Source organism: Cyclopterus lumpus, chromosome 14 (assembly GCF_009769545.1).
Source record: "Cyclopterus lumpus isolate fCycLum1 chromosome 14, fCycLum1.pri, whole genome shotgun sequence".
In the NCBI taxonomy this organism is placed as follows: Eukaryota; Metazoa; Chordata; class Actinopteri; order Perciformes; family Cyclopteridae; genus Cyclopterus; species Cyclopterus lumpus.
In genome coordinates, this window is record NC_046979.1 from 15,193,419 (window position 1) to 15,206,144 (window position 12,726).

General features: G+C 40.8%; 1 protein-coding gene across 1 annotated transcript in view; it reads left to right on the plus strand.

Annotated features, from left to right (window-relative positions):
• The first annotated feature begins 9,753 nt into the window (after positions 1 to 9,753).
• The window catches only part of gria3a (glutamate receptor, ionotropic, AMPA 3a), a 57,369-nt gene continuing 54,396 nt past the window's right edge, over positions 9,754 to 12,726 (plus strand). Inside the window, 2 exon segments of the mRNA XM_034549961.1 lie at positions 9,754 to 9,841; positions 10,281 to 10,439. Coding sequence (XP_034405852.1) covers positions 9,754 to 9,841; positions 10,281 to 10,439 — 247 coding nt within the window.

A 12,726-nucleotide genomic window follows, 5' to 3' on the forward strand; every position in this document is an offset into this window, starting at 1 on the left:
TGTGAAGTTTCAATCCTGGATCTGCAAAACAAATCTGATTTTAATTACTGACATATACTGCGTATTGACATTTGTGGTCAACAAATGTGCACATTATTTGACACATCTGCTTGTTCAGATGTCAAAAAACTTTAAAATGTTACCTGTTCTTTGCTAGCGGACTTGCCGTCCACTTTAAAATATCTTTGATTATCTTGTATAACAAAAAAGTGTGAATCACTCAGACCAAATATAAAATGTACTTGTATCTGTGTAGATTGCAATTAGCATCATATTTTGTCCAATTCATCAGGTATCAGTATCTTAGTATCTCAATCAGTGTCACGGGTGCCTTCTGTTCACCACCGTAGTTTTGTATTTAATGAGCTTATGCTTATATAACCTCACTGAGCATCGAATGTGTATTTAAAATACGGTCAGAGGTGCCCGGTTTCTTTGTATTTGGAGCATTGGGAAATGTTGGCAGTAAACATTGCGTTCAGAAAGTGCTTCGGTGTTGGATGAGATTACAAACAATTTAGACTGGATCAGCTTCTGCTGTCATTACTTGCACGAGCAGAATGGGGAAAAAATGCAGCACTGAAAATTGTCATTTTTGTCATTTTAATTTATTACATCACGTATGTTGAGATCACATCAGGCAGAAAAAGAGAAAACAGAACATCGATAATTATAATTGCCAATTTGTTTTGTTCTGTAAGCGCTTTGCCAGAGGGATATTCACATAAAGATGTGGGAATGTTTAATCAAATTTCCATTAATATTCTGTACTGCTGCACCTTAGCTCCCTCTGGTTACTAACATGCTGTTCAAATAAGACTTCCTAATTACCCAATTTTTGGACTTCCATTTCACTCTTTTCTTCATTTGCAAGAAATCTGTTCTACAAAATATAATTTGTTTCAGTTGCTGCTCTGTTTGAGAGGATTAATATGTGACAGTTTAATTACATACTTATTATAGTAATGGACAAGTGGACTTTTACCCCCAGTGGAATATAATCTTTTCAATTATATTACCACAGTTATTCACCATGCAAAGAAGAAAGGAAATAGTATGCTGAAGGAATTCTGCCTTCTGCAAACAATGAATACCTTTCTGTGTTTCGCCTTGAAGAAATCAGCCCGATGATAACAAAACGCTGTAATTTATTCCTCTACATAAAAACATTGCCTTCAGCTTTACTTTGTTCAACAGATACCCTATAATATTATGTATTAGGAAATCTAAGATTGAAGATAAACTCATTTAAAGTGATTTTAACATCTTATTTATGAGAGTATCTTATTCATAACGTACGCAGGTTTTCGAGTAAAAGAATTGTTACTCTCAGTGGCCCATAGTTGGAGACTCATACATCATAACAGGTAACATTACACTGGGTTATATGAAGATGCAGCAGGATCTTTTTGGGAGTAAATTTGTGATTTACCTACCAGGTAACAGATTGTGTCTGTATCCTTATTGTTTGTGAGTGGAGATTTAAAGTTTACAGCAAATGTATCGTATAACAAATATAAATCTAGGACATCGTACTCTCCAAGCATCATTGTGATTACTATGACAACTGCTTGGGAGAGCAAGCGTGTGTTGTTACAGAGGGCTGAAAGAAATTACTTATCTTTTTTAAATCAATTAGTCAATTAGTCATTTTGCTCGTACCAGCTTCTCAAATGTGAGGATTTGATGCTCACACATCTGTCATTCATGAAAACATTTGGATTTGCTGTTCGTTAAGACATGTCAAAAATAATAATACAAAATAAATCAGGAGATCAATTAATAATGGAAACAATTATTCGTAGCTGCCTTATTCCCACTGCATTGGAGAGCATACAACATGCAAGATCAGCATCTGACCTGGTATGCATGGAGCCGTAATGGGACCTTCCTGGCTCATCACAGTTTGGGCAGTTATTGGAAAGAGATACAGAAGTACAGTATCGCAGTCAGAAACACGTTCAGTTGTGAATGTGAATTTAAGGAGCATGAGCTCTGAGTGCAGTTTTGAGTCTGTGTCAGCTTGGTGCATTTGAAGTTTGGGATTTTGCACCATTATTCATTGCAGATTTGCTCCACTTTAGGGAAGACGGATGGGGAGTGATCAGCTACCGTATCTCTTGAGTCACGCCCGGTCTTCAGTGAACATCTTATCTGAGCTTTAGCTGGGTTATTCAAGGATTTTCTCATTATTGCGCATGCCTTTGTCACAGCCTATTTAAATTATTGTGACACACTTTCTACTCGCGTAACACCGTCACCCTGAAACTCCTCTCCAGTTTGTTTGAAATTCTGCCGTCAGCCTCCAAGCAAAGTCTCCTTACTAAGACTTTTCCCCCAGTTAAAGCCTCTTACCGCTGTCTCTCTGCACATTTCAAATTGATTTTAAAATCCTGTTAATTATCTATAAGTGCTTCCATGGCAGAGCTCCCACTCGTATTCTTCTAAATGTACAGTATATATACAATATATTTAGATTCAGTTTAAATTTGAGCTTCAACACTTTAAGCATGCAGTAATGGGAAATGTGGGTTAAATATTTTATGAAGGCATATACACATTGTTTACTGTAATTAGTGCACACAGCTTGTAAATCCACACTTTAGTTCCTTCATTAGGCTCATAAACACTGCTACTGTGTGTCCAGTATTTAGCAAATTACGCTGCTAATGCAAATACTCTCAAGACTGGGCCAACATTGTTTCCATTTACTAATTCGCCTATTTGCTGCACAGCGTTTTTCTTTATCATCACCTTTGTTTTTAGCATGCTAGCTTTGTTTATCTCTTAGTGGCAATGCAAGACTGTAGTTTAGTTTAGGACTTAAAACCTTCAAGACTAGTGAAGGATAAGTGATAGGTTAAGTGGGAATGAGTGAACAAGCTAAACTAAAATGTGAACATGATAAACATTATACATTCTAGGCTTGTTAGCGTTGCCTTTGTTAGCATGTTAGCACATTTAGCTTCACAGCCTCACAGAGCTGCAAGCAGGGCTGTACACACAATTGTCCCGCTGTTTTCTTTTCGCAGGAGTGTCGTCACACCGAGGAACTCTTTAGGTACGCAGTGATACATGTCCAATTAATGATCTACAGTAAGTCACTAATCTGTCTCTAATCTGTCTCTTTCTGCACATTTACCAAATGCAATCCTTTCCAAAGTTAAGTATTCTAAACCAACAGAAAATAGACAAGACATTTCTACAACCTCAAAGGACAAAGTTTTGTAAACTTGCGTTAGAAGTTCTTGTAACCTCCTTATATACAGTGTGACGTCTACTTCTCTCACAAGTGAGCTGAGATCTAGAGAAGTGAAAAAAGGAAAGAAAGAAAACACAGACAGTACAATAATTTATAAATGAATTATATTCACAGTATGTGTCTTCCAGGATGTTCTGTAGTTATCACTTGAAGGACAAACACAGAGACATCGTCTGCCGTAGACACGCCGTAATGGACTGATTACTCCGAGCTGCCGGCTAAAGCCGGTGTCATGGTAGGACACATCTGCACCCGGCTCCGGAGAAATATTATATGTTGGCTTCCTGCAGCCTGCAGCAGCCTCTGTACTCATCACTGTAACACTGGACTCACTGACTGCACACACATTATCACTCTATCTGGCTTGTCTGCTTACAAAGAGATAATTCAGGGCTGCAGACTAACTCAACGTTAGCTGCACTAAAGCCCCTAACCTTTTCATGTAGGGGCAGCAGCACATGATTCAGGCGCACCCACGTTTTTTTCACTGCACCTTTTGGCCCTACAATAATACTTTTAACGTGTATTATGTGACTAAATGACAGTAAACAGAAATACAGGTGCGGATAAATGTTTATGAGTCAGATGAGGCCATCTCCGCTGAAGATGGTAAACCTGATCACTCTACGGCTCTGTCTCGCCCCAAACGAGAGTAGATACAGAAAATAATGTAGAAAATGCTACTTTGATGCTCGAGGTACTACCAAGTGAATATAGCCGAGGCAGGGTTTCATGGCAATTAACATGGTTTCCATATTTGCGTTTATATAAGAGTAGCTATTGTATGCTTTGCAAGTGTATGGGAGAGAGAGAGAGAGAGAGAGAGAGAGAAAGCGAAAGAGAAAGAGTGACGTTGATGAACTCAGATAGCAGTTAAATATGGAAGTAGAGAAGAAATTAGCAGAAAGGTTGTCTCGTGTTATTAAATTAACAGTGTCTCACGCAGATAATTTCTTTGCCCCCCTATCCACATAAAATGAATCAAGCGCCTCTGGTCAGAGTTAGGCTTTTTACCGTGGACAGGGGAGGCAGGTGGGGGAGCGTTTACCTCTGACGAGGATGTCCGTTCTGGGCCTTTTAGTCTGGGGATAAGTGTAGAGGGCATCTCAGCATATTTCTTGATAAAAAAAAACAATCAATAGTTCGGTTCATTTTAAATTACCGGTATGTTTTAAGGTTGAGATGTTGCTCGAGGAGGAGTAGGCCTACACAAACAGAAACAGACAGACCTGCTAAATGTCAGGCGCCCCAGTGCGACTAATGCAAATGTTTAGTCGCACATTTATTTTGCACTGAAACTCAAGCCTCAATAGATATAATGGTATCGGAACTTCCTTGAATGATTAGAAGGAAAATGTATCATTAAAAAAGATTTGAATGGTGAAGATCAAACAGAAAATCTCAAAGAGATGAGTGATCAAATTACTGTGCTGTGAGGCCCGGTGCACTTACTGTAACTGAAGCTCTATGTTGAGCCATAAATATATGAGCAATTTACAGGAAGTCTTCGGAGAATGAAACATGAAAGGTTTAATCCTGAAGTTTTATAGCACTCAGCCTGCTCATTTTATCTCCTGACCTTTCTGGGGAGCTTAAGACTCCTTATTGCATCCTGGCCCCTGACCTTGGGAATCATAACACAAAGTACGATATCATCATTTCATCTCAGGAATTTTACGGGGCATTACTTTATTGTTGAGTTACACGTAAAACCTCTCTTGGGAGCCACTTTGCAGGCATGTTGCATATATCCATGGTGTTGGCTTTGGCTCTGGCTTATGTATTATGTATCCAAGTTAAACCACTGCACACTAATTCCTCAGGTCATCTCTCTTTGTATAATAGTGGGTGAAGGAAAACTGTGATCGCAAAGTATGCTGCAGTCTGATCTGCTGAGCATCCAGTAGATCAACACGTATATCACACTTTATTAGATTGTATTTGCTCCCTCTTGATCCCTGACCAAGAATAAATAATGCCTCTACTTACACAGTTGACTGTTGAAGATATTGTTTACAACTGAAGCTCTCATCTTTAATTATCCAATGCCAACCCTCATTTACGTTATCTGCCCCAGGAAAATGAGGCCGCGCATGCATCAAAGCACTTCTGCTTCCTAGCAGGCTTTGGCCCTAATGTCATCTTAAATGTGAAATGCAGAGCTGCACATGTAGCTGCAAATATCCACATCCAATTTCACAGGTTCCAGCTCTGAGTGATGACACTAAAGCAATGACTTTTACTAAATAAACAAGGGCAGTTCTAATCCCTAAATCACTAATCATATGAATGTATAAACCATTAGATAAAATAATACAAAATACACACCTAGCTTTGCTAAATACTTCAGAATTTATGAAAGGGATGCAGACACACCTGATATTTGTATATTGGCATCTGTTTGACGAATGTTCACACTGACTTTCAAAGAATGATTACAACTGAGTTAAAATCAGTTGCCTTTTTGATGACTTAATTACTGTGGATGTCTGATGTGTCTGATTGTAGCTGTGTGCTCTCTGTTAGCATTGCTACGTGTTACACTGTCTCTATTTAGGCCATTCTGCTCCCCGAGGCTTACAACTGGTGTGCATAGTGGGTTATAACAAGCCACCGCTATATATAAAACGAGGTTAAGTTCTCAGACTTTGATAGATTGACAAGTGATTGAACATGTTTGCTCTGTGATACCTGTGGTTGCTGTTACATGTCACAGTAGACACATTATTCTATTTAAAATCCAACCTAACCTTTATCACTTAAAACAGTGCAGAGGTTTGTGGTTCATCGTCCCATTGCTCACACTAGCCTCATGGAGAATAACACCAAGCTATTAATTGCACACACCATATGGTTGACACCTCATAAATGCCATTTTCACTTAAACTCCATATGAGGCTCTGGAACGACCTGCTGACATTTACACTCAATTGAATCGTGCTAAAGAGGCCGTGTATCAGACAGACTGAGAGACTCCCTGAGCAGATCTCATTTGCCACGGTGGAAAATGGGAAGCAAGCCCAAGGTGAGCTGAGGAGGCAGTGCGTGGTAACCTGAATGCTCTCCGACAGACTTCTAGCACTTATTGAAATGCTGTACCTTCAAACCAACTCATTAAGGATGGTATAATAAAAAACAGTCAAATACCTAATCTTCATTCTGAACACGTTTAGTGATTCATTCACTACAGCAAAGTTTCTCCCTTTAAGTTACTTTCCCTGCCGAGGAGGGGAAGACAATTGAGGAGAAGGGCTTTATATGTCATAAGACGCTATAACAAAGATTTGTGGGAGCGAATGGGCCGGGCACACAACAACAGAGTGCTTGTGAGTGTGTGCTTTCATCCTCGCACACGTCTCCGACGGATCATCCTCCTTGCTCAGCTGTTGCGGCTGTCAGATTTAGCGGTGACAAGCTCATTGCAACAAAGTATGAAGCAAACGTTCTCCGGTTGGTGCTGATGGTGGAAAAAAAAACCCATTGTCAAACAAATAGGTAATAACAAGCAAAGGGGTGACGCTAGTCTATCATACAACGGTGGTTCGAGTGGTGTTATGTTGTCACGATATTGTTCTCTCGAAACACTTTTTTGATGAATTGCTGGAATGAAGCACTCTGCTTGAGGGTTTTATTAAGATATTTAGGTTTAAAGTTAGGTATTTAGCACTGTTATATTATTCCGACATGTTGAAGTGAGGGTGTTGCGTTTTTTCATTTTTCAAAGTAAAAAGAGGCTCAAAGAAACAAAAAGTGAAACAAGGTTTATCCCTCACCACATCTCATCTCACCACACCGATCATATTCATATAGTCCTTATCTGCTTCAACAGCATGGAGAACCTGCTAGAGAGCAGTTTACTGCAGGCTGCACTTTCTGCTATATTACATATTTTCCAGTTGCTGATACACCAACACATCTTGTGTATTGCATTGATTTCATTTAAACAATCTGAGTTTATATTCAAGCAGACTGAAACTAATTGGATCATTCTTCAAGTGGCAGGAAGATCGCATCAACAAACGACATACAAACAGAGGTGAACTGTGTGTCTGCAAAAAGGTCATACCATCCAGACATTGTTTTCACTCATGAAATGTAACTTAATTATAGTGCAGTTGTTTTACTCGCTGTGTCCCGTGAAAGATGAGAGTTGTATGCCAAGCATTAAATCCCATCCAGATCAATAAGCACAGACTCTGTTTCTGTTTGGCTGTGCTGGCTTTGCAGCAGCCTAAATAGGAAGATGTAATGATTTCTACCACTCCAGTACACATATATTGGGTATGTATACCGTATATAATACACACATACACTCCTGTTCCAACAAATCTTGCTTTGTGAGCATAATTGATATTGTACTGCTCAGTTAATCTAATGGGATGTAAGAGTCGTTCACAGTGATTAAGCAATACTGAAGGTAGTAAAGTGATTTAACTTTAATGTCTTGAAATAGATAAATGATTAAAGAGAATGAACTGCAGCCAGAAGAGTGGTCATCCTCAAGAAATGTAGTTTAATAACTGTGTTCAAATCGTATCCCCGTACAGTACTGCAGCATGGTGGACAGAAAGAGCTTTACATTACACATTACAGTATAATAAAAAGAGCTCTGAAATGTCAAAGACTGAAAATCTGCTGTAAACCCACTTTAGCGGGGTGGTTTGGTAAAACCCTCCATGCTGCATTGAGCACAGGATGCAGACATTAACAGCTGTATTGATCCAGACAAAATAAACAGAACTGAATCCCTCTAAATGAGAAGCAGTCAAAATAAAATAAAAATACAATAAAATAGAAATAACAATGAGTTTGTGGAGTTTACACCAAACCAGGAAAACCTGCTTTAGTGGGATTGTATCCACCTCGTCACTACAGGAGCCTGTTGGAGATCAGCTGCAGGTTCGCTGACATCGTTAAGTTTTAAGGCTACAGATTGCCTGGCAATTAACTCGTTAGTGGAGATGACTGCGACTGGTGTTTGTGACTCCCATGCCGCTCATGCAAGTCGCCACTGCCATGGCAGAGCACTACTTCCTTGTCTTGTTCAGGGTTTAATAATCGGATGGATCATGTTAAACCACAAACAGCTTAAGTCTCTACTCGCTAAAAACATCTTTCTGCGCTGATCCCTTGTAGACTCTCTGCTGCCTGTCAGATTCAGACAATTTTAAAGACAAACAACTAATTTTATGATAATTAATGATGATATCTTCAGGCATCTCATCGTGTTTTGTATTTTGTGAGTCAGGTTCCTGCTGGCTAACGCAACACTTCCTTCAGACTGACAACAATACGACACAGTGCCTGCATGTAAATAGGCGGACAGTGAAAATCAGATGCTCTGCACTGATCCTTTACTACAGAAAGTTGCCTCTGTTTCCATGTGTCAGTAATGTGCATTCAAGTGCGCATTAATAGGTTGAAATGTCTTTTCACCTATTAATAATAGTGATAATCATGTATGCTTCATTATTCCCACAGTGGGGAAATTCTTCTCTGCATTTCACCCATCCTTAGTAATTAAGGAGCAGTGGGCTGCAGTGGACTGCAGTGAAGCGCCCGGGGAGCAACTGGGGGTTCAGTGTCTTGCTCGAGGACACTTAGTGGAAAAATGGACCTATATATCTCAATGATGAAGTAAATTGGAGATTATTTGGTAAACATATAACTGAGAAAAACTATTTTATGCTACTGACATCCTGTTTTTTACCACTCATGTAAAGCATTAGTGAGGACACTTGGCTACCAGTGTTTAAACAAGGATACATCCGTTCATTAGCTCCCAGTCTCTGCCCTCAAACACCTGCAGGGGATGGCCCTAGATTATGCTGCAAGAGTGCAGCTACACATCTGATCACAACGGGGAGGGAGACAAGATGTATTTGAGGAAAAAAGGATAGAGACTGCATGGCCTGTAAACACACACACGCACGCACACACACACACACGCACACACGCACACCAAACCCCGGCAGAGGCTACACCGCCTCACACGCCAATTCTGCAGTGACGCGAGGAGGCTGCTCTTATTATAATTCAACGTCAGACCAAGTTTGATAAACGTCCCCACCCCACCCGCCCCCTCACCCCCCCCCCCCCCTCCCCCCACTCCCCACTCCCTTCCCTCTCTCCCTCTTCTCCCTCTTCTCGTTCTCTCTCTCCTTCCCTCTCGCGCTCTCTCTGGCCCTTTTCAGTGGTCCTCATCCACAGTAAGTAGAAAACGCTTTTCTCTCCTCCGCCACCTCCATCTTTGAGATAAAGCACTGGATTTAGGTTTCCAGCAGCAGCAGCTGAAGAGAAGAGGAAGAGGAAGAGGAAGAGTGCTGGCGCTGCAGTTGCGCTGGCACACATTCAGCGTGGGTGCACACAGGGAGTGAGAGAGACCCGCCGCATCTTGTGGATTTCTTTGCGTCCAAGCCCGTGTACATGGTTCTCCGTGCTCTCCCTCTGTCACATCCAGACCAGGAGTTGATTTCACTTCCCGGAGAAAGATGTGGCATCGCACCATAGCGGCAGTCCTGGTTTTATTGTATCTTTGGGGGGACTCGCTGGCAGGGTTTCCGAACCAGATCAACATTGGTAAGTTCAATGGGATAGTCTGACTACATATATATTTATATACATGTCTTTGTTCCCGTGGTCTAAATAGGACACGTCTCCGTGAGTCGCACTGATGAGGTCATTTGCATAATCCCTTACCAAGTTCACTTCTCAGAAGGTTGTGGGATCCTGCGCGTCTTTGTCGGCGGTTTGGTACGAAAAATATATATAGAGTTGATCCAAATAGTGCAAACGTGTCAGTGTCTGCTTTGTTTAGTGAGTGATAGGCTAACGCATTCACGTCTTTGCTTCCTTACTTTAGATTAACTGGTATAATTATGTGTCCAATATTGTACGCGTTGGCACTCGAAGTAATATCTTGACCACGGGAATAAAAATAAAAAAACCAAAGTGCATCCTTCATGCATGTTGGGCATTACTGAGAGCGCTGTGATGTGTGACATGTTCCTCCCTGTAGGCGGACTGTTCATGCGCTCCACGGTGCAGGAGCACAGCGCCTTCAGGTTTGCTGTCCAGCTGTATAACACCAACCAGAATGCGACGGAGAAACCTTTCCACCTCAACTACAATGTGGACAACCTGGAGTCCTCCAACAGCTTCTCGGTCACACACGCCTGTGAGTAGTTACACGCTGTATGAACAGGGCGAGAAGCAATTACTGTGCACGAGAACAGCATGGAAAACCTCATGATTTCACTGTTTATGACATCATGACGCAATTATTTGTTTTAAAAGTGTACCCAGAAGTAATTATGCACTCTAACACTCAAACACACATTATGTGAAATATGTGTTGGTGTAAGTGTCTCATTGGCCATTAGGAACATTACGCAGATGTTATTTATTATTTATTTTTTTTATAAAGAAAGACAGAAAAACAGACACCTGCCAAGGGGCTGAGCTAATACAAAAACTCCTCTGTCATGCCATCCAAAACTCACCAGCTGGATGAGCATGATGGGTCCTGTAATTGGCCAAACACAGTGATTTTGTAAACTGAGTAATTCAGTAATTCCAGAGACACTGATGAGCAGCACTTAACTTGAAAGTGGGGAAAACAAACATTGCTATTCTGGTTGCTGTAGTGTCTGGCTGTGACATCCGATAAAGGCTTTATGCGATGGTTGCCAGTTATATACTGATTTGCGGCGGTGGCTACTGGTTAAGTTGGTTGTATCATACAAATGGTTGCATTTGATCTTGTCTTTCTCGATAAACCTTCCTGTCTCCCCACTGTCAAATGAAAACATATAATCGTCATTTGATTCCATATAGGATGGTAGCCATCTTTAGGCTGTTACACATGTGTCCATGTGTTTGGGTCCATCAGGCTATTTGTTTTAAAATCCCTTTGAACATTATTTAAAATATCACATATGGGTATACCAGCAGCATAGTGGCGTACCTCTTTCTTTCTACACCTTTGATGTATAAATAGCCTACTGTATCAACTGTAACATGCTGTAATGCATTTAGTCATCTTTACAAACGTGATGGATTTGATAGGAAGGGCTGTGGAGTGTGAGATGGCTTCATAATTGGTCTACCAGTCAATCCTCTGCCATGTGGGGCACCAAGCTCTGCCTGGAAAATTAATTTGTTATCCTCCTTCCTACCAACTGAACGTCACACTTCACGCTTAAGGATCAGCTCTCCAAACCTTGTCAGCTGCCAAAGAGACAGCTGTGTAACCTAATGAAGTGAGAAGAAAAATGGAACACTATTGTTCCTCGTACCTTCTAGGGCTCGGCTATGATACCACTGCTAAATGCTGTCGAGGGGGTGTAGTTGTTGGTGAGAGCAGCAGAGACTTAGCAGTAGCCATGGGGAGAAGTTTCAGAGAGATGAAGGTTTACACACTCGCATCTTGAAGCGGTTCGACCACAGCACTGCACTGTCAGCTGCTGAGTGACTACAGGTGCGGCTGTGGGGTCGGTATTTAGCTCAAGGGCACTTCAGCAGTTGAGGAAGAGATGAATATTACACGCTCGGCTTGTCAAGATCAGGTGTAGAGCACAAACCTGTTTTTCATTTAAAGGAGTCCAAAAGCAAACTGTTATATAAAATCACCCATCCAGAAGAAACATTTCTTGTGACAGTGCCAATGAGCTGTTTCCCCTTCAGTAACCTTTAACCCATGGTTAAATATGACAAACTCATCTTTAACCCAATGGGTTAAATATGACAAACTCATCTTTAACCCCATGTTTAAATATGACAAACTCATCTTTAACCCCATGTCTAAACACGACAAACTCAGTTTTTGGTCTGCTGCATTTAATCTAGAGAATAATGCTTTTAATATTGCCATCTTCTGCTATTATTATACAAGGTTTTGAATGGAACTAAAAAGATGTGTTCCTGCTCCATGTGCCCTGTAGAGTTAACCTGGGAAAAAAGAGGCCTGTTGAATTAAATGAGCAATTACTGTATATCTGGTTCATGCACCTATTTTTTTTTAGTCAACCTGAATCCATTGTTTTCCAAAGTAGCTTAACGTTTTCATCAGTAGGATTCATTTTGGCGAGATGAACTGATGTAAACTAAGCTAAAAGCTTCCCAGTTGAAAGAGACCAGTGAGCAGCTCATTATGCAGACCAGCTGGGCCAGCTTGTGACTAAGACATTACTTGAAAATGCACCCAACTCCATTATTCTTATTTTAGGATTCTGGGTTGCGTAATGCCCTGCTCGCCTGGCAGGTGTTGATGAAGCAAATGAATGTGATGATTATGATTTGACACATTTATATTCTGGCAAGAATGACAGGTTAGTCATTGCTGTGCTTTCCCACAGCTCACATTGTTATTTCTTTTTTAATAATAGATTTTTAGATGAGCAAGTGTTAAGAGGGGACTCTCTACAAAACTTCCACTTTTGTGTATGCGTTTGTTGTACAGCCCC